Raw genomic sequence first — 27,699 nt, forward strand, 5'->3', positions numbered from 1 at the left:
CTATGCATCAGTAACCATTCATGTCTGAGGAAAGATGTGTCATGCACATTCTTCATTTGATATTGAAATTCTTATTTCAGTTGATTCAGAAGTTAACATGTGATAAATGGGGAAATATATTGCTATTCTGGGAGAAAAAGGCAAACTTTTTTTTTGAGTGAAAGACTGGGAAGAGAGACTATTGACTAATGGAATAGAAGAAAATTCTAAAAGATATAGCAAAGAAAGTTAATTTCTTCTTTCTAGTATCCATATTTAGCACCTTCAGTAGGTAAAAAGAGATCCTTTATGACAGAGAGAATGATAGACTTTCTTAAATATATATAGGGTATTGCTCTTCATAGAGCAGATTTACATAAATTATCTCTTTGGGGAACACAGCAGCCCTGTATTTGGCAGTTGCATTAGTATGTGTGTTTTAAAGGTTGGAAGAAATGGGATCCTTGCAGGAGTCTTTCTGAGAGATCAGCGATGTTCAGGAGATATGTCTTACCTTTAAAGATGATGGCAAACCAGTGTAATCTCTAGCATCGCTTTTAAGGCCACTTTAGAAGAGCTGTGAATAGGCCATTGATCTATTGGCAGTGTTGCCAATTCTTAACCATTGTTCATATCAATAATCCAGCATGTTCTTAGTGAATAAGCTTATGTCCTGCTGTTCTGGAAACCTGATTCTGTATGGTAATATTATTTAGGGTTTACCAGTATGAGAGCATGCATATATGTGTATCTCAGGACAAGATGAATAATCGCAGTAGCTCTACTGAAGATAAGAATATAGGGTCTAACAATGAATATGTAGAATGCAGAGAAGATTTGAATGTAATTGGATGAAGATGGCAGCACCTTTAATGCTGACTAGGCAGAGATAATCAATTTCATGTAGTTGGAAGATGTTAACAGGGTTTTTTTTTTTTCCTTCTTAAAATGGGCTCTAGCTTACTATGGTAGCTGGTTAAAAGCTACTTGAATTTTGAAATATAAACTACTTTGGCTTTATCAGATGGTTGCCTCTTCTTGTTTTTTGGGTTTGTTTTTTTTTTTAAATAAAAACAGTATTTCTTTATTCTTGTTTCCAGTACACTGATATGAAGATGGAGTTATTCTTTAAACACATATTATATTTCATGCTTATCAGTTGTATTTATGACAGGTGATAGCACAGAAAGCTGTTACCAAATTACTGAATCCAATAAAAACAAGCTATGAATGCTTTCTTCTCTCTCTTAAGATAAACGTTTAATATTTTTATATTCATGTCTTCATTTTGAGGCTGCCACCCTTTTTTAATTAGAAGGAAGAAAAGAAACTGGAAGGGATCTTTGAGTTTCCTCCCCTTCATTTCATAGAACTTTAAGCTTAGAGAAGATAAGTGTGCAAAGCTTAGTATGTGCCTGAGCTGATGTAAAACCTAGTTTTAGGGACTTAAAAGTCTGAAGAAGCCAACTGTAATATATTGCCTTTCATTTATAGCCTTTCTCTGTGTGGCATTTGATGTCTTCCTTCATAGGAATGCTTAGCTTTTTCTTTTCAAAATTAAACTTATTGGCATGACATTGGTTAATAAAATCACATAGATTTCAAGTGTATGTTTCTGTGATACATGATCTGTTTATATTGTTTTGGGTGTCCACCACCCAAAGGCAAATCATCTTCCATCACCATACACTTGGTCACCTTTACCACCCTACCCACTTCCCTCGGATGACCACCATACTGTTGTCTGTCTTTGAGTTTCACTTTTATGTCCCACATATGAGTGAAATCACATGGTTCTTAGCTTTATGTGACTGACTTATTTCATTTAGCATAATACTCTTAAGGTCCATCCATGTTGTCACAAATGGGAGTATTTCATCTCTTCTTATGGCTGGATAGTATTTCATCGTATATATGTACCACATCTTCTTTATCCAGTCCTCTATTAAAGGACACCGGTTTCCTCCCTGTCTCGGCCACTGTGAATAATGCTGCGGTGAACATAGGGAGAGGTGCATAAACCTTTGTGAATAAATGTTTTCGAGTTTTTCAGGTAGATACCCAAAAAAGGGATTGCTGGGTCATATGGTAACTCTAGTCTTAGTTTTTTGAGGAACCTCCATAATTTTCTATAGCGGCTGTACCAGTTTACATTTCCACCAGCAGTGAACTGAGGGTTCCTGTTTCTCCACAACATCTGCAACACTAGTTATTACCTGTCTTTTGGTAATAGCCTTTCTAACAGGTGTGAGGTGGTATCTCATTGTAGTTTTGATCTGTATTTCCCTAATAGCTAGTAAAGCTTTTCATGTATCTGTTGGCCATTTGTATGCCTTCTTGGGAGAAATGTGTGTTCGGGTCCTCTGCCCGTTTTTTAATTGGATTGTTTGTTTGGTGTCGAATTGTTTAAATTTTCTATATATTTTGGTTATTAACCCCTTGTTGGAGCTTTTGTTTGCAAATATCATCTCCCATTAGATTGGTTGCCTTTGCATTTTGTTGTTGGTTTCTTTTGCTCTGCGGAAGCTTTTTAGTTTGATAAAGTCCCATTCATTTATTTTTGCCTTTACTTCCCTTGCCTTTGGGGTCAAGTTCAAAAAATGTTCTCTATAACCAAAGTCCGTAAGTTTAGTGCCTATGTTTTCTATGTAATTTATTGTTTCAGATCCTATATTTAGGTCTTTGATCCATTTTGAATTAATTTTTGTACAGGGGGACAAACTGTAATCTAGGTTCATTCTTTTGCATGTGGCTTTTCAGTTTTCCCAGCACCATTTATTATAAAGTCTTTTCTTTTTTCCATCACGTGCTTTTGGCTCCTGTTTCAAAAAATACTTGCCCATATACATGTGATTTATTTCTGGGCTCTCAGTTCCACTCCATTGGTCTATGCGTGTCTCTCTTTTTCTTCTTCTTCTTCTTTTTTTTTTTTTTTTGGCCAGTAGCGTGCTATTTGATTCTTGTAGCTCTGTAGTATAATTTGAAGTCAGGTAGCATGATGTCTCTGGCTTCATTTCTTTTTAATCGGCATTGCTTTGGCTATTGAAGTTGTTTGTGGTTCCATGCAAATGTATTTTTTGTTCTTATTTATTTAAAAAAATGACATTGGTACTTTGATGGGGATTGCATTAAATCTGTATATTGCTTTGGGTAATATGGCCATTTTAACTATGTTGATTCTTCCAATTAATGAACACAGAATATATTTCCATTTCATTGTATCTGTTTAAATCTCTTAGTAATGCTTCGTAGTTTTCAGTATATAGGTCCTTCACCTCCTTTGTTAAGTTTATCCCTAGGTATTTTATTCTTTTGGTTGCAGTTGGAATTGTCTTTTTATTTTCTTTTTCTGAAATTTTATTGTTAGTATATACGAAAGCAGCAGGTTTTGTACATTTACTTTACTGTATTTATTGTTTCTAATAGTTTTTTTAGTGGAGACTTTAGGGTTTTCTATATACAGAATTATGTAATCTGCAAAAAAAATGACATTTTTATTCCTTCATTCCCAAATTGGATGCCTTTTATATCTTTCTCTTGCCTAATTGCTCTGGCTAGAACTTCCAGGACTATGTTGAATAAGAGAGGTGAGAATGGGAATCCTTGTCTTATTCCTGATCTTAGAGGAAAAGCTTTCAGTTTTTCACCATTGAGTATGATATTGACTGAGGATTTGTTATATACAGCTTTTATTATGTTGAGGTACATTCCTTCTATACCTATTTTAGTGAGTGTTTTAATCATAAATGGATGTTGTATCTTATGAGTTGCTTTTTCTGCATCTATTAATAAGATCATATGATTTTTATCCTTTGTTTCTTCTTTTTAATTATATTTTATTGATTATGCTATTGCAGTTGTTCCAATTTTTCCCCCCTTTGCCACCCTCCATTCAGCACCCTGCACTCCCTCAAGCAATCCCCACACCATTGCTCCTGTCCACGGGTCATGCATGTAAATTCTTTGGCTGTGCCATTTCCTATATGGTAGTTGACATCCCCATGGTTGTTCTGTAACTATTTGTACTTCTTAATCCTCACGTCTTCACCCATTTTCCCACCCCACCCCCAATCTGGCAACTATCAAAACAGTATATCTATGATTCTCTCTCTTCATCTTGTTTGCTTAGTTTGTTTTTTAGATTCAGTTGTTGATAGGTATGTGTTTGTTGCCATTTTATTGTTCATAGTTTTGATCTTCTTTTTCTTAAATAAGTCCTTTTAACATTTCATAGAATAATGGTTTGGTGATACTGAACTCCTCTGTTATTTTCTTGTTTGGGAAGCTCTTTACTTACCCTTCCATTCTAAATGACAACTTTGCTGGGTAGAGTAATCTTGGCTGTAGGTCCCCACTTTTGATGATTTTGACTATTTCTTGCCAGTCCCTTCTTGCCTGCAAAATTTCTTTTGAGAAATCAGCTGACAGTCTTATGGGAACTCTCCTGTAGGTAACTGCTTTCCTCTTGCTGCTTTTAAGATTCTCTCTTATCTTTAACCTTTGGCATTTTAATTATAATGTGTCTTAGTATGGGGCTCTTTGCATCCATCTCGTTTGGGACTCTGTGCTTCGTTGGCTTGAATGTCTGTTTCCTTCACCAAATTAGGGAAGTTTTCTTTCATTATTTTTTCAAATAGATTTCCAATTTCTTGCTCTTTATCTTCTCCTTCTGGCACCCCTATGATGCAGGGTTTGGAGTGCTTGAAGTTGTCCCAGAGGCTCCTTACACTATCCTCATGTTTTTGGATTCTTTTTGCTTGTTTTTCTGTTGGTTGTTTTTTGTTTCCTTATGTTCCATATCATTCCTTTAATTCTCAGCTTCATCCATTCTATTGTTGGTTCTCTGTAAATTTTTCTTTATTTCCATTAGCATATCCTTCATTTCTGCTGGGTCTTTGTTATGTTGTTGAGATACTCACTAAGTTTCTTGAGCATCCTTATAACCAGTGTTTTTGAATTCTTCATCTGCTAGATTGCTCATCTCCATTTTGTTTAGTTCTTTTTCAGGAGTTTTGATCTGTTCTTTCATTTGGGTCATGCTTACTTGTCTCCTTATTTTGACAGCCTCCCTGTGTTTGCATCTATGTATTAGGTAGAGCTGCTTTGACTCCATGTTTTGGTTGTGTGGCCTAATGTAGTAGGTGTCCTGTAGGGTCCAGTGGCACAGCCTTCCCTATCCCCCAAGCTGGTACTCAAGTTGCAACGTCCATATGGGCTGAGAACACTCTTCACTATAGTTGAGCCTTGACTGCTATTGGCAAGTCAATGGGAAGGATGTACCCAGGCAAGTGAGCTGTGAGGAATGGCTGACTCCTGATAACCAACCTCCACCCTCTGTGGAGGATCAGCTCTGCAGGGGCAGGGTAGTGATGTTACAGTGTGGTGTGTAGCTGTGCACTGGGTGTACAGGTTCTGGGGTTTCCCACCTGGTGCAGGCCATGGTCGGCTACCACCTGTATTCCACCCAGGGCCTCCCAGCATGACCTACAAAGTAATCTGCAGATGGCTGCTACTTGTGCTGGGTTTGGAGGTTCCCAGGTGAAGCCAAACTGTGGTCCAAAGCTGGCTGCTGCTAGTGGCAGGCCTGGGGTTGCTTAGTCAGAGGCATGGGGGCTGGGGCTCACTGAGGCTGGCTGTTGCTTTTTTTGGAGGATTTAGGAAGATTTGAAGCCTGAGCTGAGACCACCCATTCATATCAAAAAGCCACTGTCAACAGCTTGGGTAGGTTGTAAGTTGGGTGGGATGGAGCCTCAGGGATTCACCAGTGGGGAGTAAACCATGTGAGCCAGGTTGGTGGGGTCTCCGATACAGCCCCTTCTGTCAGCTCTGTGGCTCTGTTTGGAGGAGGGCTCAAAAAGGATCACTGGCTTCTGCCTGCATTTCTCTCTGAAAGAAGGCTGTCCCCCAGCTCCTGTCCTGATGCCAAAAACTTCAGTTTCTCCTGGTATGCTACTGGTAGCTTGCAAGCTGCTTCCCCAGTGCTGGATCTCAGAGGAAGTTCATGTGCAGGGCCTTTATGAGAAACTGCTTGGGAATTCAGTGTTTCTTTTCAGCAACTGAAACCCCTCTGGTTTTTACAGCCAGAAGTTTTGGTGGCATATCATTTTGGTTCTGGATCCCTGGGCTGAGGGGCCTGATGTTGGGTTGGGACCCCTCACTCCTGAGATATCCCTCCCAAATTTTATCCACGACATGTGGGTGAACCCACTCCAGGTCTCCGTGTCTCTGCATCTCCTAACATTGTGGATAGATGTGGTTTCTGTAGTTTTGTAGCTGTTGGGCTTCCATTCAGCTCGATATCTGATGGTTCTGAATGATGGTTTTTCTGTAGTTTAGTTGCAGTTTTGATGTGGTTGTGTGAGGAGGCAAACTGTGTTTACCTGTGCCACCATCTTGAGGCTAACCTCCCCTTTGTTTTGTTAATGTGGTATAGTACATTGATCTATTTCCTTCTGCTGAACTACTCTTGTGCCCCTGGAATGAACCCCACTTGATTTTGATGTATTATTTTTTCATGTGTTGTTGTACTTGATTTGCTAGTGTTTTGTTTCAGACTTTTGTATCTGCATTAGTCAGAGCGATCAGTCTCTAGGGTTTTTTAGTTCTTATTCTTTCTTTTTTCTTTTCTTTCTTTCTTTCTTTTTTTTTTTTTTTTTGCATTATCCTTGCCAGATTTTGATATCAGGGTTGTTGGCCTTATACAATGTTTTAAAAGTATTGCCTCTTCCTCAGGTATTTTGAAGAGTTTGAGAAGAATAGGTATTAATCTTCTTTGAATGTTTGGTAGAATTCTCTAGTGAAGCCATCTAATCCTCGAATTTTATTTTTGGCAAGGTTTTTGATGGTTGTTTCGATGTCGTCACTGTTAATCTATTTAGATTTTCTAATTCTCCATGATTCAGTCTGGGAAGGTTATATATTTTCAGGAACTTACCCTTATTTCTTCCAGGTTATTGAATTTTGTGGCATAAAGTCTTTCATAGAGTTCTAGTATGATATTTGTATATCTGTGATGTCTGTGGCTCTCTTTAATTTCTTTCTTTTATATTTTATATACATTTTATTGATCATGCTATTACAGTTGTCCCATTTTTTTCTCCCCTTCACTCCTCTCCGCCCTGCACCGCACCTCCCTGCAGCATCCCCCCCCCACCTCCCCATTTAGTTCATGTCCAGGGGTTGTACATAGAAGTACTTTGGCTTCTCCATTTCCTATACTATTCTTAACCTCCCCCTGCCTATTTTGTACCTACTATTTATGCTGCTTATTCCCTGTACTTTTTTCCCCATTCCTCCCCCTCCTCTTTCCCTCTGTTTTACTGTTCATAGTTTTTTATCTTTTTCTTAGATAAGTCCCTTTAACACTGCCTGTTAATAAGGGCTTGGTGATGATGAACTCCTTTAACTTGACCTTTTCTGGGAAGCACTTTATCTGCCCTTCCATTCTAAATGATAGCTTTGCTGGATAGAGTAATCTTCGATGGAGGTCCTTGCTTTTCATGATTTTGAATACTTCTTGCCCTTCTTGCCTGCAAGGTTTCTTTTGAGAAATCAGCTGATAGTCTTATGGGCACTCCTTTGTAGGTAACTGTCTCCTTTTCTCTTGCTGCTTTTAGGATTCTCTCCTTATCTTTAATCTTGGGGAATGTAATTATGATGTGCCTTGGTGTGTGCTCCCTTGGGACTGTCTGAGCTCCTGGACAAATAAGTTTTCGATTTCTTGATGGTGGAACGTTTACAGTTGTCCCAGAGGCTCCTAAGCCTCTCCTCAGTTTTTTGCATTCTTGTTTCTTCATTCTGTTTGGGTTGAATGTTTCTCTCTTCCTTCTGCTCCCAGTCGTTGGTGTGAGTCCTGGTTTCCTTCCCCTTACTGTTGGTTCCCTGTGTATTTTTCTTTACTTCACTTTGCATAGCCTCCGCTTTTTCTTCCATTTTGTGACCTTTCTCAGCCAATTCAGTGAGCATCCAGATTACCAATGTTCTGAACTCTGCATCTGATAGGTTAGCCATGTGTTCATCGCTTAGTTCTATTTTGGGAGCTTTGATCTGTTCTTTCATTTGGGCCATATTTCTTTGTCTCAGCATGCCTGTTAGGTTGGGAGGGGTGAAGCCTTAGGTATTCGCCAGGGCGGGGCAACCCAGGTTGCTAAGTTGTGGGGCTGTGTGTGGGGGAGGGGCCGTGAGAGGGAACAGTGCTGCTAGCTGGGCTCTTGGGTGGCTTTCAGTCACTTCCCCTATTACCCACAAGCAAATAGGGCCCTTCTAGTGCTGATTCCTGGGTGAGTGGTTTGGTGTACATTGTAGGATCCCATGGGTCTCTCCAATGGATTGTCCTGTGAGGCTGGGAGTTTCTCCTGTCCCCGCAACCCCCACAGGTTTTACCTCCAGGAGTTTTGAGGCTTTCTTTTCCTGAGCTGGAACCTTGGGTTGCGCAGTGTGTGTCGCCCCCCGGCTGTTCCTCCAGTTTATCCGCACGCAAATGTGGGACCACCTGGTCTGCCAGCCACTGCCTTGCCTGCCTGGTCCTCCAGCTGCTGCCTTGCCGGTGTCCTCTCCACCCCGGCTGCCCGTTTCTGCCCCTCCTACCAGTCTGGATAAATATTTCTTCTTTAATTTCTTGGTGGTTGGACTTGCATATAGTTCAATTTTCTGGCATCTGGTTATTTCTTGTTTTTAAATTTGTTCTCCTTCTTTTGGTTGTGTGAGGAGACAGAGTGTATATACCTACACTTCCATCGTGCCCAGAAGTCTCCCCTCTTTCATTTCTGATTTTGTTTATATAAAATCTTTCTTGTCCTTTTTTTTTTTTTTTTAGTGTATCCAGGAGTTTGTCAATTTTATTAATCGTATGAAAGAACCAGCTCTTTGTTGTATTACTTTTTTGTGTAGTCTTTTTGTTCTCTCTTTCATTCAGTTCTGTTTTAATTTTAAAAGATTTTATTTATTTTTAGAGAGAGGGAAAGGGAGGGAAAAGGAGAGAAACATCGGTGTGAGAGAGAAACATCAACAGGTTATTTTTCTCATGCCCCCAACTGGGGACCTGGCCTGCAACACAGGCATGTGCTCTGCCTGGGAATCAAACCAGCAACCTTTTCGTTTGCGAGATGACACCCATCCCACTGAGCCACACCAGTCAGTAGTGTTCTAATTTTTATTATTTCTTCTGCTAACTTTGAGTTGCTTTTGTTCTTTATCTAGTTCTTTAAGATGTAATGTTACCCCTACCTGGTGTGGCTCAGTTGGTTTGAGTGCCCTTTCTCAAACCAGCAGGTCGCCAGTTCATTTCCTAGTCAGGGCAGGTGTCTGTGTTACAGGTTCAGTCCTTGGTCAGGATGTGTGCAGTAGGCAACTGCTTAATGTTTCTCTTTCACGTTTCTGTATCTCTCTCTCTTTCTCCTTCCCTTCCCCCTCTCTAAAAAATAAATAAATAAAACTTTTTTTTTTAGGGTGTAATGTTAGGTCATTTATCTGAGATTTCTGTTGCTTCTTGAGATAGGCCTATAATGATATAAACTTCCTTCTTATTACTGCTTTTTCTGCTTCCCAGAAGTTTTGATATGTCGTATTGTCATTCCCATTCGTCTCTATGTATCTTTTGACATCACCTTTTATTTCTTCTTTGACCCAGTCTTACCTATTAGTATATTGTCTAATCTCCACATATTTGTGGATTTCTTCACTTCCTTTTTGGAGTTCTAATTTCAGAGCATTGTGGTCAGAAAATATGCTTGAATTCATTGAGGCTAGTTTCATGATCCAGCATATGGTCTAGCCTTGAGAATGTTCCATGAATGTATAAGCCAAGGATCTGGGATAAAAGTCTCTGTACATGTCAAGCAGGTCCATTTGGTTTGATGTTTCATTTAAGGCTGATATTTCTATTTTTTTAAAGATTTTATTAATTTATTTATTTCTAGAGAGAAGGGAAGAGAGAGAGAAAGAAAGGGAGAGAAGCATTGATCAGTCATCTTTCTCACACACCCTACTAGTGTCAGAACTCACAACCCAGGCATGTGCCCTGACTAGGAATCAAACCAGTGATCTTTTGTCTTGTGGGATGATGCCCAATCAAGTGAGCCACAGTGGTCAGGACTTAAGGCTGATACTTCCTTACCGATTTTCAGTTTGGATGATCTGTCTACAGCGGTAATGTAGTATTTAGGTCCCCAGCTGTGATTTGTATTTTTTGTCAGTTTCTCCCTTTAGTTTTGTTAGTAGTTGCTTTATAGACTTAATTGCTCCCTGATTGGGTACATATGTATTAAGAAGTGTTATGTCTTTTTGATGTAGGGTCTCTTTGTTACTATAAAATGTCCATTTTTGTCTCTTGTTACCTTTGTTGTCTTGAAATCTATTTTGTCAGATACAAATATGGCTACAGGTCACTAGCAGATTTGTAGCTTTGAGTGTTAATTCTGGGCTATAGAATAGGGTATTGACACATAGGGACTTTGGAATAAATAAATGAAGGAAATAAAGTGGGCCTTCTCTGAATCATTAAATAGCATTTAGAAGGCTGTTTAGGTGTATTCTAAATGGAGAGGAACAGTCTGAATTTCACAGATGTTAACAATTGTATTTTTACAGTTAAGATCTATCTCAGTTTAGGGATTAACACAAAAGTGTGTAGTGGATCTTAAACATGAGTAGTGATTTTCTGGAAATAAGGAAAGACTCCCTCAAGAAAGACAGAAGTAAAAAAAGAGGCTGTGCTTGAGTTCTGGGGCTGTCAGAATCATTAAGATACATAGGGGCAAAAGTAGGTTTACAGTTGTGAGTATGTGGACACAGTTTGTTCTTGTGTTTTTACTTATTAATTATTGTATTATTGTCCGTATGAACAACTGTAAACCTACTTTAGCGCCACCCTGCACCTAAGAAAGAAAATATCAATGAGTAGTATTTTCAAATGGAATAGTATGATATCTCCTGGGTTTTGTGCATTCGTTTTTTGTTTTTGCCGTAGTAGAAATCAAGTGCAGCTTTACAGCACCCCAGAACTGTTGTGTCTTCAGATTGGTTTGGCTGTGACGGGAACCTCTAAACTGAAAACTCATTCAAAAGGCCGCAAACCAAAAAGGGTGATTTAGGTTTCAAAAACTCAATGGCTATATATTAAATTTATTTACATTAAAACATACTAAGCTGGGAGATGTGAATCTTGAGAAAAACATAAATGGTTCCAATTCCTCATTACTTAGCAGCAAATTGACAATATAAGCTCTGACTCATTTTGACTTCTCTATTCCTGGATCGGGAGATCAATCAATACTTGAAGGAAGGAAATAATAGTAAGTAGTGCCCTGGTGTTTGTTTTGGGGTTTTTTTGTTTGTTTTTTGTCTTTAAATATTGTTCCCATAATTTTGAACCCTATACACCACTTTGTGAATTCTTAGCTCCATTCTTTTATGGTTATATTTCTCTTTTTTTTCTCTTTTCCCCATCACTTTGAAGGCACATCAAAACTACTATCATCATGACAAATTCTTTTATAGTGCTTACTCTGCGTCAGGCCCTTTTTTCTGTGCTTAACTCTTTTAATTATTGCCATAATCTCATGAAGTAGGTGCCATGAGGAGATTTAGGCTGAGATAAGTAACTTGACCAAATATCACATAGTAGTGCTAGAACTAGGACTTGAACATAATAGCTTGGGACCTGCATCAGTCTGCTTTTAACACTTATCCTACACTTCCTTTCAAACGTAATGTCCTTTGTAGTGCTTTAGTGTTTAAGGTTTTGAGGGATATGATTAGACTCCCACCCTCTTATCCAGACAATTGAACCCAGTCTCCCAGCTTCTAGTATAGAACTTTTTCTTTCATATCAGCTTGTAATTCATGATAATCAACAATATAGAATAATCATTTAGGGAATGAGAGGAGGGATTGTCTATCTTAAAACTTCGTTAATTTTTAAAATTTTTTTCCTATTTTAAAACTTTAAAACTTTTGAATTTTCAACTGATTATATGCTTTTTCTTCTTTTTTATAAAACGATTTTATTTATTTTTGGAGAGAGGGGAGGGGAGAGAGAAAGAAAGGGAGAGAAACATCAATCGATTGCCTCTCACATGCACCCTGACTGGGGGACTGAACCTGCAACTCAGGCTTCTGCCCAGACCAGGGATCAAACCTGCAACCTTTTGCTTTGTGGGATGACACCTAACCAACTGTGCCATACCTGTTAGGGCTGGTTTTTCTTCTTTATTCTATGAATATGTAATATACATTGATTGCTTTTAAGATTGATTTTATTTATTTTTAGAGAGAGGGGAAGGGAAGGAGAAAGAGTAGGAGAGAAACAGCAAGTGTGGTTGCCTCTCATATGCCCCTGACTGGGGACCTGGCCTGCAACCTAGGCATGTGCCCTGACTGGGAATCAAACTGGAAACCCTTTGGTTCACAGGCAAACACTCAGTCCACTGAGCCATACCAGCCAGGGCCATTGATTGCTTTTTAAGTGTCAAATCAACCTTGTATTTCTGGGTTAAAATCTATTTGGTTATGGTGTATTACCTTTTTAAAACATTGCTGGATTTGTTTTGCTAGTTTTAATTATGGATTTTTACTGTCATGTTCATGAGGATTATTGGCCTGTGTTTTTCTTTTCTGTAATGTTTATGTCTGGATTTGGTGTGAGTTGGGATCTGTTTCCTCCACCTCTTTTTTAAGGGTTTGTGTAGAATTGCTACCACTTTTGTTTGTTTGTTTATAGATTTCAATAGTGAAACCATCTATCTGTATTTGGCATTTTCTTTTGGGGAAGATTTTAAATTATGAATTAAGTTTCCTTAATAGGTGGAGGGCTATTCAGATTTTCTATTTTTTTCTTGAGTCCTTTTTTGTGAATGGTGTCTTTCAAAAATTTTTTTGTTTTTATCTAAGTTGTCTAATTTATTGGCATAAAGTTACTCATAACATTTTCTTGTAACATCTGTAGGATAAATAGTGATATTTCTTCTTTGATCCCTCATTATTGGTAATTTTTAAATCTTGATCAGTCTTGCTTAAGTATTTATTAATTTAATTAATCTTTTTAAGGAAACAACTCTGGCTTTGTTGATTTTTCTCTATTGTCTATCTCTAACACATTGATTTTCACTCTATTTCTTCCCTCCTCACTGTCTACCTCATTATGATGGAAGCTTAGGTCACTGAGTATAGATTTTTCTTCTTTTCTAATACGAATATTCAAAGCTATAAATTTGCTTTCATGCATTGCTTTAGCTGCATCCCATAAATATGATGCATTATGGTTTTATCTTTATTTCAAAATGTTTTCTTGTGATTTGTTCTTTAACTTGCAGGCTGTTGAGAAGTGTGTTGTTTAGTTTCCAAGTATTTGAAGGTTTAGGTAGGTTTCTGTTATTGATTTTACTTTAACTCTGTTATGTTCAGAGAACATCCTCTGTATGCTTTCAGTTTTTTCTATTTACTGAGACTTGTTTTAAGCCCAATACAAGGTGAATGTTTGCATGAACTTGACAACTCAAACATCCTTTGTCAGTTTGAGTTGTTAGTGATCTTCAGGTCTTCTATATCCCTGCTCATTTTCTAATTGTTCTTCTGTTCTTCAGTTACTGAGAGCAGAGTGTTAAAGCCTCCAACCTTAATAATAGACTTCTTCAGTTTTGTGAGATTTTGCTGCGCATATATATATATATATATCTTAATTTCTCATTTGAGGATATATCCATTAATTCCAGAGGGAGGAAGGGATAAAGTGGGGGAGGCAGGCAGAGAGAGTGAGAAAGAGAAATGAGAGGAACAGCCATTTATTCTCTTCTGTAAGCCTCCGACTGGGGCCTTAATTCACAACCTAGGCGTGTGCCCTGACTCGGAATCGAACCGCATGACTTTTCTGTTTATAAGAAGATGCTCCAACCAATTGAGCCACACAGGCTAAGATGCTGCATGTATATGGACACCCTGTTATTAGTTATTACTGTTCTTTATACTTGAGAAATTGATTTCTGAATCATTATGAACGATCCCTCTTGATCCCTGGTGATAGTCCCTGTTCTGAACTCTCCTTTGTTATAGCCGTTGATAGTGATATAGTCATTCCAGTTTTCTAATGATTGGTGTAGCTCAGCGTCTTCTCCCATCCTTTTACTTTTAGCTTGTGACTTTATATGGGCAGTCCTTGCTTCGCACTGTTCCTTGGTAACTGAGATTTAATCTCAGTTCAAATTGTATAAAGCAAGGAGTACCTGTCATTCGAAGGTGGTGGTGGTGGTGGTTGCTTTGTAGACATCATGTAGTTGTTCTTTTTCCCTCAATCTGATCTCAGCCTTTTTAAGTAGGGTGTTTTAAACTATTTACATATATTATAATTATTGATATAGTTTTTTTCTTTTTGTTTTATCTGTTTTTGTTTTATTTTCCTTTTCCTGCCTTTGGATTAATTCTGTATTTTTAGGGCAATACAAATACCAACTTATTAGTTATACCTCTTTTAAAAAATTTAAACAAGAAAAAAATGTCTTTTGTATATTCACACATATTGATTGTTTCTGACACTCTTCATTCTTCATTTGTGTGGATCCAAGTTTCCATCAAGTGTTATATCCTTCATAGGCATCATTTTCTGTAGCTCTTTGTGGTAATCTCCTCAAGTCTTGGCAGTTATAACTCTCAGTTTTAAAAAATAATTTAATACATTGTAAATGCCTAGTTTTAATTAATAAGAAGCCAAGTAGTATGGCTGGGGGAAATTATTATGTATTTTTTGTTTTGGGGGGGGTTGTTATTTTTTAGAAGGGTAACCTGTTCTTTTGTTTTTAACTTTTGTATTTGTTTTTTATCACATTTAGAAGCTCCCATTAAAACTGAAGCAGATGTTCTCGTGGAGGACCAGATTCTTTATAGCGATACTTTTGAGAGACCAAGTCAAGATGTTAAAGTGACTATTGGAAATTTCTCAGAAGCCAAGTATAAGAGTCAAAAGAAAAGTTTCAAAAAGACAAACCCGAAGAGGAAAAAAGATTATCACAACTGTCATCCATTATTTGAACCAAGAACACATCATCCATATCTCCTGGAAATGGTAAATGATTTTTATTTACATTCTGATCTTTATGTTCTTTTCACATTGTGGAGATAGAGCCATTGAGTTTGTGTGCATATGTGTGTTTTTTAAGGTTACCAGAGACAAAAAGATCCTTGAAAAGTCACCTGTGTATCCTAATTCTGAAGCTGCATTTGGCGTGTAGCTTATGTTCAGTAAATATGGAATTACAATTTTATAAACCACTTAAAATAACAATATAGGTTTAACTGATAGGTTATAAAGTGTATATTGAGGTATAATGAAAAAGTTTTCACTGAAAACATAGTAAAATACATTGGCAGGCTGAAAGAAAAGGGTTTTTGTGTGTTTATTTTGTGCATTATTGGCTTTATTCTCAGTGTGGTGTGCTAAAAATTTTATTATCTATTTTTAAATTATAAAGAGAAAGCAGTGCATCTTTTGATTCTAAGTAATAGACATGAAGCTATTCAAAAATTCAAGGCTTTCATGCCTAAGAGTGATAGAAATAGAAACATTCCAGATTTTTTAGTGGGGTTGTAAAACTACTAATGCTCTGTGAAAAGTCTTGTTTTGCCTTGTCAGGTAAAGCTCTAGTGCTGTAGCTAAAGTGTTCTGTGAACACTCTCTGAGAGTTACATGTAGAGAAAGTTGCTTCTGATTAAAATTGATCTGAAATGTGCTTCCATGTTTTGTAGACTTCAGTGCTATATAAAGTAAATTGCATTTTTAAAATATGTACCTTATAAGGGCAGATTAAATCATTTTTCCACTGAAAGTTCTTATGTGATGTTTCCAAACTACATTAAGTTGAGGTCACTTTATCTTTTTGACAAATGACAAACGATGCCCTGACTGGTGTGGCTCGGTTGGGCGTCGTCTCACAAACCGTAAGGTAGCTGGTTTGATTCTTTGTCAGGGCTCATGCCTGGGTTGTGGGCCAGGTCCCTGGCTGGGAGGGTGTGAGAGGCAACCAATCAATGTTTTTCTCACACATTGATGTTTCTCTCCCTCTTTTTCTCCCTCCCTTCTGTCTCTAAAAATAGATAAATAAGATCTTTAAAAAAATGTATTGTACATGTGACTCCATAGTTTGTACTTATTCTAAGTACTAGGAATTTTTAGCTTTCTTTTTATCACAGTAAGGGCAACAATGGGAAGTTGTAAAAGTCCAGAATATTGGGATTTTGAACTGCTAGTTTCATTATTACTATCTTTACTATATCAACCTATAATTTCTATACTGTTTGGGTTTGGTAGGGCCCTGTTTGAAATGATTTTTAGATTTAAGAATTGCAGACTTTTAAACTTATTTTTCTTGTCCCTTATTAGGTACCTCCTAGAGAGGACTCCAAATGTTAAATTAAAAGGAAATGTTCTTCTATTATTTTTAAGCAAAATAATTAGTAAATATATATATATATATCTTTATTCTGTGTTTTCAAAATATGGAGAAGGGACACATAATATTTTAGATTGTATTTCTTGGATATATTTTATTTACTAGCTAATCTTTGTATTTATTGTTTTTAGCTTTTAGCTCCAGACATTCGACATGAAAGAAATGTGATTTTGCAGTGTGTTCGGTACATCATCAGAAAAGACTTTTTTGGACTTAATTCTACAAAAACTGAAGATGTGTAGGTGTGTAATGTTTCAGCACTCATAACTGAAGCATGTAAAATAGTGCCATCCTCACGTTAGTGGAGGAAAACTTATTTTTAAACTTGATTAGCAATTAAATTGTAAGCTTCATATGATATTATGTTGGATTTTTCAAGTCTTTCGAATCTATGCAAATAAATATGTAACTGATTTTTAAGACCGTGTCTGTATTATTGGGATTGAACATAGTATTTGCTGGCAGGATTCTCCTTTTTGTTTGTATGCATTTGTATGTATTGCTGTCATGTAAGGAAATCTCATCTTGGACCAGTTAAGAATTGAAGATACTGGTTTAGTAGTAAGGAAAAAAGCTTTAAAATGTTTAATTCAGTTGAGCAAAGCTATAGGTTAGAGAAATATAGTTATTTTGTATTTAATACAGGAGAGGAAGAATCATTCCTTAGAAATATTTTAAAAATAAACCAGGTTAAATGAATAATTTGAAGGTCTTGAAATTTAAATTTTCTCTGTTTATTTCAAAGAATATTTTGAAATTCACCTATTGCTACTGCTTAAGTAGCTCAAATATTGAACATTTGAAATAAATATTGACACAGCCCCTGTGTGTGTTTAGATTCAGTTAAAGTGCTTGTTTTGGGTATAGTTAAGAATTGGACCTTTAGAAAAGAAGTTTTATATTAAAATAGATAATTTAAACATAAAAGGAATACCCTTTTTTTCTGCACTGCCCCACCCCTAAGCCACTTAGTTTGTGTCCATGGGCTGTACATATAAGTACTTTGGCTTCTCCATATCCTATACTATTCTTAATTCCATGTACTTTTCCCCCATTCCTCCCCCTCCTCTTTCCCTCTGTTTTACTGTTCATAGTTTTTTATCTTTTTCTTAGATAAGTCCCTTTAACACTGCCTGTTAATAAGGGCTTGGTGATGATGAACTCCTTTAACTTGACCTTATCTGGGAAGCACTTTATCTGCCCTTCCATTCTAAATGATAGCTTTGCTGGATAGAGTAATCTTCGATGGAGGTCCTTGCTTTTCATGATTTTGAATACTTCTTGCCCTTCTTGCCTGCAAGGTTTCTTTTGAGAAATCAGCTGATAGTCTTATGGGCACTCCTTTGTAGGTAACTGTCTCCTTTTCTCTTGCTGCTTTTAGGATTCTCTCCTTATCTTTAATCTTGGGGAATGTAATTATGATGTGCCTTGGTATGTGCTCCCTTGGGACTGTCTGAGCTCCTGGACAAATAAGTTTTCGATTTCTTGATGGTGGAACGTTTACAGTTGTCCCAGAGGCTCCTAAGCCTCTCCTCAGTTTTTTGCATTCTTGTTTCTTCATTCTGTTTGGGTTGAATGTTTCTCTCTTCCTTCTGCTCCCAGTCGTTGGTGTGAGTCCTGGTTTCCTTCCCCTTACTGTTGGTTCCCTGTGTATTTTTCTTTACTTCACTTTGCATAGCCTCCGCTTTTTCTTCCATTTTGTGACCTTTCTCAGCCAATTCAGTGAGCATCCAGATTACCAATGTTCTGAACTCTGCATCTGATAGGTTAGCCATGTGTTCATCGCTTAGTTCTATTTTGGGAGCTTTGATCTGTTCTTTCATTTGGGCCATATTTCTTTGTCTCAGCATGCCTGTTAGGTTGGGAGGGGTGAAGCCTTAGGTATTCGCCAGGGCGGGGCAACCCAGGTTGCTAAGTTGTGGGGCTGTGTGTGGGGGAGGGGCCGTGAGAGGGAACAGTGCTGCTAGCTGGGCTCTTGGGTGGCTTTCAGTCACTTCCCCTATTACCCACAAGCAAATAGGGCCCTTCTAGTGCTGATTCCTGGGTGAGTGGTTTGGTGTACATTGTAGGATCCCATGGGTCTCTCCAATGGATTGTCCTGTGAGGCTGGGAGTTTCTCCTGTCCCCGCAACCCCCACAGGTTTTACCTCCAGGAGTTTTGAGGCTTTCTTTTCCTGAGCTGGAACCTTGGGTTGCGCAGTGTGTGTGGCTCCCCAGCTGTTCCTCCAGTTTATCCGCACGCAAATGTGGGACCACCTGGTCTGCCAGCCGCTGCCTCTCCTCCCTGTCCTCTAGCCGCCGTCGCCTCCACCTCCTACCGGTCTGGATGAATGTTTCTTCTTTAATTTCTTGGTGGTCAGACTTCCATACAGTTCGATTTTCTGTCAGTTCTGGTTATTTTTGTTTTTAACTTTATTGTTTGTGTGAGGAGGCAAAGAGCATCTACCTATGCCTCCATCTTGGTTGACAAACTTTCTACATTCTTATCTAGGTGTCCATTTAATAAATTGATTTCTGAAATATGAAAGTGTATGTAACTGTTGGTGACTTGTGCATTTTATAACTGAAATGTTCTTTTTTTGTACTCAATACACTCTGCATTGACTTTTACTTTCCCCAATTAATGTAGTCAAAACAGCTTCTTGGGAGTTCAGTTTTAGAGTCTGTGGGGAATTTAATCCATTCATATTAATTGAAATTGTTAAATTGTTTGGACTATTTCTGCCATCTTGTTTTGTATTTTCTATATATTGTGCTTGTTTTTTAGCTAGCATTTTATTGACATGATTGGTGTTTTTTTCCTTTTTTTCCTTTTAGTGCTTTGGAACTAAACTTATTGCTATTCCTGTAGTGATTATCCTTTTTCTCTGTGTTTAATCTCCCAATTAAGTCAGCAGCCTTAACATTCTTTTACTTTCCCACTTGGACCTCTTCTTCTGCCCTAATCATGTGGGATTTGTTTCAGAGTAATCTCTATTATCTTGATTTGTGTGTTTTAACATTATGCATATGGTTACAGTTTCCTTCTCACTTCTTTTTCTTTCATCCCAGGGTTAGTTTTTTGGTTCACTGCAGCATATCTTCAAATAAGTAAATGTTTACTCCTCCGTTACATTTTTTTTTTTTTTTTTGAGTTTAGGGTGTTAGGTTCAAAATAATTTCCCCTCACATTTTGATGTTGTAACATGATTGTTTGCCAGCATCCAGTATTTCTGATTAAAAGTCAGACACCAATCTGATTCTGTTTATAGGTAAAAACCTTTCTTTCCCTCATGAAAAACTTTTAGGACTTCTTTGTGCATAGAGTCCTAAAATTTCACCTCTATGTGCTTAGGTATGTGGGGCATGTGTTATTTATTCACCTGACTCCATGGTTTTTTGACTCTGAAGAATCATATCATTCTTGGATTAAGGACAGCTTTTAAATGACTTTTAAAATTATTTTCTTACCATTTTATCTGCTTTGTTTTTCTGGCACTCATCTAGTGAATATAGGACCTCCTGACTTGATCCTCTGTCAATTCACTTTTATTTTTTGTCTTCATCTTTTCTCTGTTCTGAAAGATTTCTTCAAATGTTATCTTCCAGATCACCAATCCCTCTCAGGTGTGTCCATTATATCATTATTTAGATATTATGTTTAGTAATTTGTTTTTAAATATTCAAGATTGCTGTCTTGTTCTAATTTTTTTAATAAATGTAGTATCCTTACATTTCTGAGGATACCAATTAGATTTTTCACATTCCTTTCTAGTCCTTGAATTACTTGTATTTTCCCCATTGACTGTCAGTCTTCTGTTCATTTTACTCATTATCTATACTGCTATTTGTCGTTCTTAAAACATCACTCTTACATGTGAAAGAGATACACTTGATTAATGTATTGGTAGTTGGTGTGGATTTTTCCCACATTTGTATGAATCTTCCTTTCTCTAAAAGATGTTTACTTTGAGAAAAGGCAGCTTATTCACACAGACCTTTTAGAATACACAGATGGGTGATGGGCAGAAGAGCTAGTAGGCTCTTGTCCCATCCTCATTCCAATCTCTTTGCCAAAATACAAAGCACTATATTCTGAAGATGGAGTTTCTTCCCCTGGGCAGAACTATCTCCCATTCCCACCAGTAGCTTGGTTTTGGAAATGAGCAAGATTAGGACCTGACTATCTCAGCTGGAGGCCTCCAGCTTTCCATCGCTATTGACTCTGAGTTTAGAGTATCCCTGCAATTGCTTTTACCTTTTTGATTGTTATCTCTGGGGCTGGTTTGAGCAAAGGCTTTCCTCTCTTGTTTTTTGTTAGATTTCACAACCCTACTTCCAAAGGGGGTTGGGATGTGGCTTGTGAATTTGCCTTTCTAATGATTTTCTAGGTGATGTTAATGAGATTTGTCTGAGGGACCACATTTTGAGAACCACTTTGAGGAACTTAAGAAGTTTGTCAAAACCACTGGTATCCTAATATCACCGTTAATCTTGTATTTCTTCACTATTGTAATTCTTCAGTTATTTTAAAATATATCATTTCAAGGAATTTGGAGCAAAGGACAGAGGTGGTCTGGACTCATAACTGAATCTCTTCATTCATTATATTCCTTAGTTTTTAAAATAAGCACCATTGTTTAATTTTTTCTTTTTTATGACTTTTTAAAAAACATTTTATTTTGGAAAATTTCAAACATATGCAAAAGTATAGAGAGTAATGTAATAACCCTCCCTAGTGTAATGTAATAACTCCAGGTGTTACAGAGCTTCAATACTTTTATCGAGTCATCGCCACTTACTCACCTATTCCTCCTCCCCCTCCCCACCCACCTGAGGTTATTTGGAAACAAATACCCTATCATCATTTTTTCCCCTATATATTCCAATACATATCTCTAAAAGATAAGGACTCTAAAAAACATCTTTAAGAATTCATAACTCCCTAAGGCCATCAACCATCTAATCAGACAAATAAAGTTTCTATAATGGTTTAAGATAACATAATAAGATCATTCTGTGTATTCCACCTGTGCCTTGTTTTATATATCAAAAGTGCCATATTGGAAAACTATATTTTGGACATATTTAAAAACTCAACCCATTTATTATATTTACTATAGTTACAATTTTTTCCATTAAAAATATTTAAGCCCTTCCTGGTGTGGCTCAGCTGATTGGTCGTCATCCCTCAAACAAATGTTACTAGTTCAATTCCTGCTCAGGGCACATGCCTGGGTTGCAGGCCAGATCCCCAGGGTTGGGGGTCTGCTAGAGGTGGCCAATTGGTGTTTCTCTCGCACATCAATGTTTCTCTTTTCTCCCTCCCTTCCTCTCTTTCTAAAAATAAATATTTTTAAAAATAGACATGAAGTGAACAATGTATTTTTATTTAAATATGAAAATGGTGGGAGTAAGTGCTGTAGAGCTCACCAGTGCTGCTAGGTGTTCAGAATGTTCCCAGGAGACGGGGGAGAGCCCTGTTGATGGAGCAGGGCCTGGCAGTTTCTCTTAGGATGGTTTTTAACCTCCACAACCCCGCACTCTGAGTTAGCATTTGAAAGTTGCTTTATTCATGTCCTTTGTCCAATAACTGTAGCCTAAAATGGACTGAATGGTCACTTGGAGAGGATGAGCCATTTCAACCGTGGTGGAAGCAGGAGCTTCAGAGGGCAGAGTTGCTCCAGAACGGTCTCAACATTCTCATGGCACAACTGGAAGCTCCTTGAGAGTGGCATTGGGAACAAAGGTTATTCCTCAAAACTGGGAGAAAGTAAATGTGAATGAATGGAGTAATAAAGAAGACAGATATTCAGGATGTACACAGAAGATCCCAAATTGAAATTCTGTTCATTATAGCTGTTGCCATAGTTTGTACCCTGCTGTGTAGCATATACTGTGACACACCAATTGTGACTGTTTCGAACACCTTCTGAGTCTTCTCATAATGAGAGCGACAGATATCTTCTGTGGATCCTTTGTACCCAGGAGGCTTAAATAAGTGTACACACCCAGTAAAAACTATGTCATCACTTCAGGACCTTTCGAATGTTGTGTGAAGGTTTACACATTCCAGTTTCCGGCAGTCTTCATTTCTGGTTACTAGCGAGTAATGTCACCATTTCCGGGTCCAAGTATTTGCAGTTTTGTGTCTATATGTTTTTCTGATTTTTCTCTATGTTTTATTTAATTTGTAAATCTAAACTATAGGCTTTATTTGGATTTCACCAGTTTTTTTATGAATGTCATTTTTGATGATTCAGTCTAGGATACCACATTGGATTTATCACTATGTCTCTTAGCTACCTTGTTTTTAGTTTATTTTTAGTGACAAATGAGTGTATGCTTATTTTAAAAATTCAAATAATCCAGTAGTATGTACAATAAAGAAGTGAGGTTTGTTTTGCTCTGTTCCCTTCTCTCCATACTCCCCAAAGACATCACTGTTAACAATTTGGCATGTATTTACAGATTTCTTAAATGCATACATTTAAAAGTATCTAAATATGCTCATATGAATTTTATTTTTAATTAGAAAAATCAGATACTGCTTTGCAAATTTTTTCACCTGACAATATGTCATGAATATTTCTGTATATATGTATGTATGCATGTATGTATGTACACATGCTTTCACTTTTTTAAGTATATTTTATTTATTATGCTATTAGAGTTGTCCCATTTTTTTTCTCCTCTTTATCCCCCTCCGCCCTGCTCCCCCCACCCCCAAGCTTAGTTCATGTCCTTGGGTTATATGTATAAGGTCTTTGGCTTCTCCATTTTCTGTACTATTCTTTACCTTGCGCTGTCTGTTTTGTGCCTACCATTTATGTTTCTTATTCTCTGTACATTTCCCCCCCGTTCTGCCCCTTCCCCTCCCCACTTAAAACCCTTCATGTTATCTCCATTTCTGTGATTCTGTTCCTGTTCTAGTTGTTTGCTTAGTTTTTGCTTTTGTTTTTTAGGTTCAGTTGTTGATAGCTGTGAGTTGTCATTTTACTGTTCATAGTTTGATATTTTTCTTAGATAAGTTCCTGTAACATTTCATATACTAAGGGCTTGGTGATGATGAACTCCTTTAGCTTTACCTTATCTGGGAAGCACTTTATCTGCCCTTCCATTCTAAATGACAGCTTTGCTGGATAGAGTATTCTTGGATGTAGGTCCTTGCCTTGCATGACTTTGAATACTTATTGCCAGCCCCTTCTTGCCTGTAAGGTTTCTTTTGAGAAATCAGTAGGTAGTCTTATGGGAACTCCTTTTTAGGTGTTCCTTTCCTCTTGCTGATTTTAAGATTTTCTCCTAATCATAAGTCTTGGGTAATTTAATTATGATGTGTCTTGGAGTGTTTCTTCTTGGATCCGATTTCTTTGGGACTCTGAGCTTCCTGGACTTCTTGAAAGTCTACTGCTTTGCCAGATTGGGGAAGTTTTCCATAACTATTTTTTCAAATAAGTTTTGAATTTCTTGCTCTTCTCATTCTGGCACCCCTATCATTTGGATGTCGGGATGTTTAAAGTTGTAAACAGAGGTTCCTAAGCCTCTCCTCATTTTTTTTGAATTCTTGTTTCTTCATTCTGTTCTAGTTGGATGTTTATTTCCTCCTTTTGTTCCAAATCGTTGATTTGAGTCCTGGTTTCCTTCCCTTCACTGTTGGTTCCGTGTATATTTTCCTTTATTTCACTTTGTATAGCTTTCATTTTTTCCTTCATTTTGCGACTGAACTCAATCAATTCTGTGAGCATCGTGATTACTGGTGTTTTGAAATCTGCGTCCGATAGGTTGTCTATCTCCTCTTCGCTTAGTTCTTTTTCTGGAGCTTTGATCTGTTCTTTCATTTGGGCCATATGTCTTTGCCTCTGCACACCTGTTACATTTTAAGGGGCAGAGTCTTAGGTAATCACCAGTGTGGGGCAACCCACTTCACTGGATTGAGGTCCTGTCTGTGGGGGAAAGGTCATAGAGGAAACAATGTCGCTCCCTCAGCTCTCACCCCACTTTTTGTCACTTTCATTGCATCCCACAAGTGGATTGTGCCCTTTCAGGTGATGATTCCCAGGTGGGTGGGTTTGTGTACCTTCTAGGACCCTGTGGGCCTCTCCAGTGGACTCTCCCGTGAGGCTGGGTGTTTCTCCCACCACCACAACCCCAACAGGTGTTTTACAGACAGAGGTTTTGAGGCTTTAGTTTCTCGCGTCGAAACCCTGGGTTTTGTGGTCTGTCTCGCTTCCCAGTCGTTCTCCCAGCTTATCTGCATGCGAATGTAGGACTGCCCAGTCAGCCAGCCTCTGCCTCGTCAGTGGGTCCACTGCCTTGCTGCTCATCCTCTCTGCCCTGGCTGCCTGACTCCACGTCTCTTACCAGTCTGGATGGATGTTTCTTTAATTACTTGTTTGTAGGACTTCCATGCAGTTTGATTTTCTGGCAGTTCTGGTTGTTTTTTGTTTTTAAATTGGTTGTTACTCTTCTTTTGGTTGTGTGAGGAAGGGAAACGTTTTACCTATGCCTCCATCTTGGCTGGAACTCCATTGTGCATTTTGCTTTCACTTTTTAAATCATTTCCCTATGCAGAAATTTGTTTCCAATTTTTCTCTAATGTTAATGACACTATAGTGAACACTGTTGAATTTATAATAATACACACACTCTTTGTGTTCTGTGTATGTGTGCACCTATGAGTATTTCTGTAGGAAAGAGTCATCTTTAAAGGTCAAATGGCCTTTAAAAGGCTATATCAAATTACATTCTTATTAAACATTTTTTTTTGTAAAAATGTATTGAGACTTGAAATAAGGAAAGTGGATTACCACCTGCCATATCAATGTCACATTAAAGCAGTGGTTCTCAAAGTGTGGTCCAGGGACCTCTGGGGTGTCTAAGACCCTGTGAAATTAAAACTATTTTCGTAATTCCAACACATTTGTCTTTTTCACTTTTCTTTCTTTTCGGATGTACAGTGGAGTGTTCCAGAGGCTATAGGATGTGTGATGCTGTCATTACTATGACAGCTAATGGGAAGTGTGCTTGGCTATTGTGTTTTCTAGAATTTTCCGAGATGGTAGGTTGAGGATATACATAATGAGTTTTTAGAGATAACTTGGGTTTTTCTCAGGACTTCGGCTGTGCTCTTACAAGCTATCTTTGGTTATCCCTGCTATAGACTATGTAACCTATGTCATCAGTAAATTATTTTAAACTCCCAATCATTTACAAAACTTTAAGGCGATGCCACTGAACTCACTACTTTTTTGTTTTAGAAAATAAAAGTTTAAAAATGTTATTTATGTTAACATGTATGGGTTTATTGTTACATCAGACTAATAAATGTTATTTGAAGATGGGCTGCATAAGTCCCAGGATATGGAAAAAGATGGAAAAATTTTTGAAACTGCTGTTGTTTGAAGATGAACCTAGGATAATAATCTATTCTTTCAGCTCTGGAAGTATTTCCTGTTTTTTGTTTTAGACATAATATTGTCTTAATTTCTCCCATATTTATTTGTATGTCTATTTAAAATAATGCTGACTCACTATGCTATGAAATTTATTTCCTTGCAAAAGCCGTAAAAAAAATTCTGAATTAGATGCATATTTGTATTACAAGACTTTGCCTTTTGATATTTTGAAACTCAGGGACATTTTCAAGAACAGGTATTTAGAATGCAACTAAAATAAAGTTTGAATTTGATAAACACTTATTTTAGATCTCCTAGTTTTTTGGTGGATATGATGATATGAGACATCTATATAGATTTATTTATATAGATACATCTATAAAAAAAAAGTAGGAAAGGCAATGTCTTAAAATTGAAGACCTGAGAAGCTAGAAGATAGCAATCAAATTATGTACTGATTCTGGCTTGTAGAGCCTGTGGTACTTTCTTGAATACCTGGTAAGAGAAAAATGACATTTGATAATTAATTGCTTACTGCGTCAGATGCTGTAGACACTGTATCACTTTGATGTAGACCAGTGCCTCCCAAACCAGTCTATTCATCTGAATAGAGGTTGCTACGATAAGATTCTGATTTTTGTAGATACAGTGGTGTGGCACAGGAATATTTTAATAAGTTCCACCAGTGGTTAGGGTGGTCAGACAGTTTGGGAACCACTGATGTCAGACCATTGTGTGAGCAAGTAGAAACCCTTTGCTTGTTAAAACACAGACCATTGGGCCCCACCTCCCAGATTTCTCACTCACAGGTCTTGTGTGGGACCCGAGAATCTACTTACAATTCCTTCCCAGGAGATGCTGCTGCTGGTCCAGGGACCACAGGTACTACTGACATAGACCATCCTTAAGACTCCACAGACCCAGACTGGCACAGTCAACAAAGAAACAACAAACAGAATTCCTTGACAAGGTTTTCAGTTTATGTGGCTCAGACCTTTGTACTTCTTTTTCATGTTCTACTTGGTGATTTTCTTCCTTTGGAATGAGCACTAATTACTGGACCTTGGTCCCCCTGGAAAGTTTGGCATGGAAAGCAGACTCCTGGCTCGGGTGGCTTGGCAGAATAATGAAAATGACCAAGCAGTGTGTAGATCTAGACCAACACCCCCATTCTTTGACCCTAGTATTTTCTTTCCTTTTTTTTTTTTTTTTAAATTGATTTCAGAGAGAGGAAGGGAAAAAAAGAGAAGCATCAATCTGTGGTTCCATCCATCCATGCATTCATGGGTTGACGCGACCAGGGATGGGACCCACAACCTTGGTGCATGGGGATGACACTCCAATTAACCGAGCCACCCAGGAAGGGCTTGGCCCTGGTTTTATTGTGGTCTTGGACAGGTTGCCTAATCTTTTCTATGCTCTAGCCATGAAGCTCCAGCCATGAGTCCTTGCCATGCTTCCTCCTGCCGAGAGGCCTTGCTGTTCGTGTCTGGAAAACTTGCCATCTCCTTAATGTCTTGTTATTGCTTCCTTCAACTTGGATCTCTGATCAGTCATCACTTCCTCAGAAACCCTTTTCTCATCTCCCTAACCAGGTCAGGCCCTCCTTTTTTGCACACTCATCAGTATGTACCTGCCTTCTCAACATTGTCACAGTTGCAGTTTTATATTTACTTGTGTGATAATTTAATTTGTCCCTTTCCACTGGACTGTAAACTTGGACTTACAGTGTAAAAAAACTAAGCACTTTATGTTTTCTATCATTTTCCAGCTACAAGCATTGTGCCTGGCACATAGTAGTTGAATGAACGGCAGTGAATGTAGTCACATTATACACACTGAGTGGGAAGGGCAGGGTAGACATTCCTAAATTGGACTAGTATCAGTCAGAGTCTCATCTGGAGACAGAA

General features: G+C 37.8%; 1 protein-coding gene across 1 annotated transcript in view; it reads left to right on the forward strand.

Moving 5' to 3' along the window:
- NUFIP1 (nuclear FMR1 interacting protein 1) overlaps window positions 1-16,799 on the forward strand; it is a 51,157-nt gene extending 34,358 nt beyond the window's left edge. The window contains exons 9-10 of the mRNA XM_054586362.1: window positions 14,799-15,031; window positions 16,547-16,799. Of these exons, the coding sequence (XP_054442337.1) occupies window positions 14,799-15,031; window positions 16,547-16,657 (344 nt within the window). The 3' untranslated portion in view covers window positions 16,658-16,799. The remainder of the gene's footprint in view (window positions 1-14,798; window positions 15,032-16,546) is intronic.
- The last annotated feature ends 10,900 nt before the right edge of the window (window positions 16,800-27,699 follow it).

This window comes from Pteronotus mesoamericanus, unplaced genomic scaffold, assembly GCF_021234165.1.
Source record: "Pteronotus mesoamericanus isolate MK-2021 breed Mesoamerican mustached bat unplaced genomic scaffold, CSHL_Meso_final contig_94, whole genome shotgun sequence".
Lineage (NCBI taxonomy): Eukaryota > Metazoa > Chordata > Mammalia > Chiroptera > Mormoopidae > Pteronotus > Pteronotus mesoamericanus.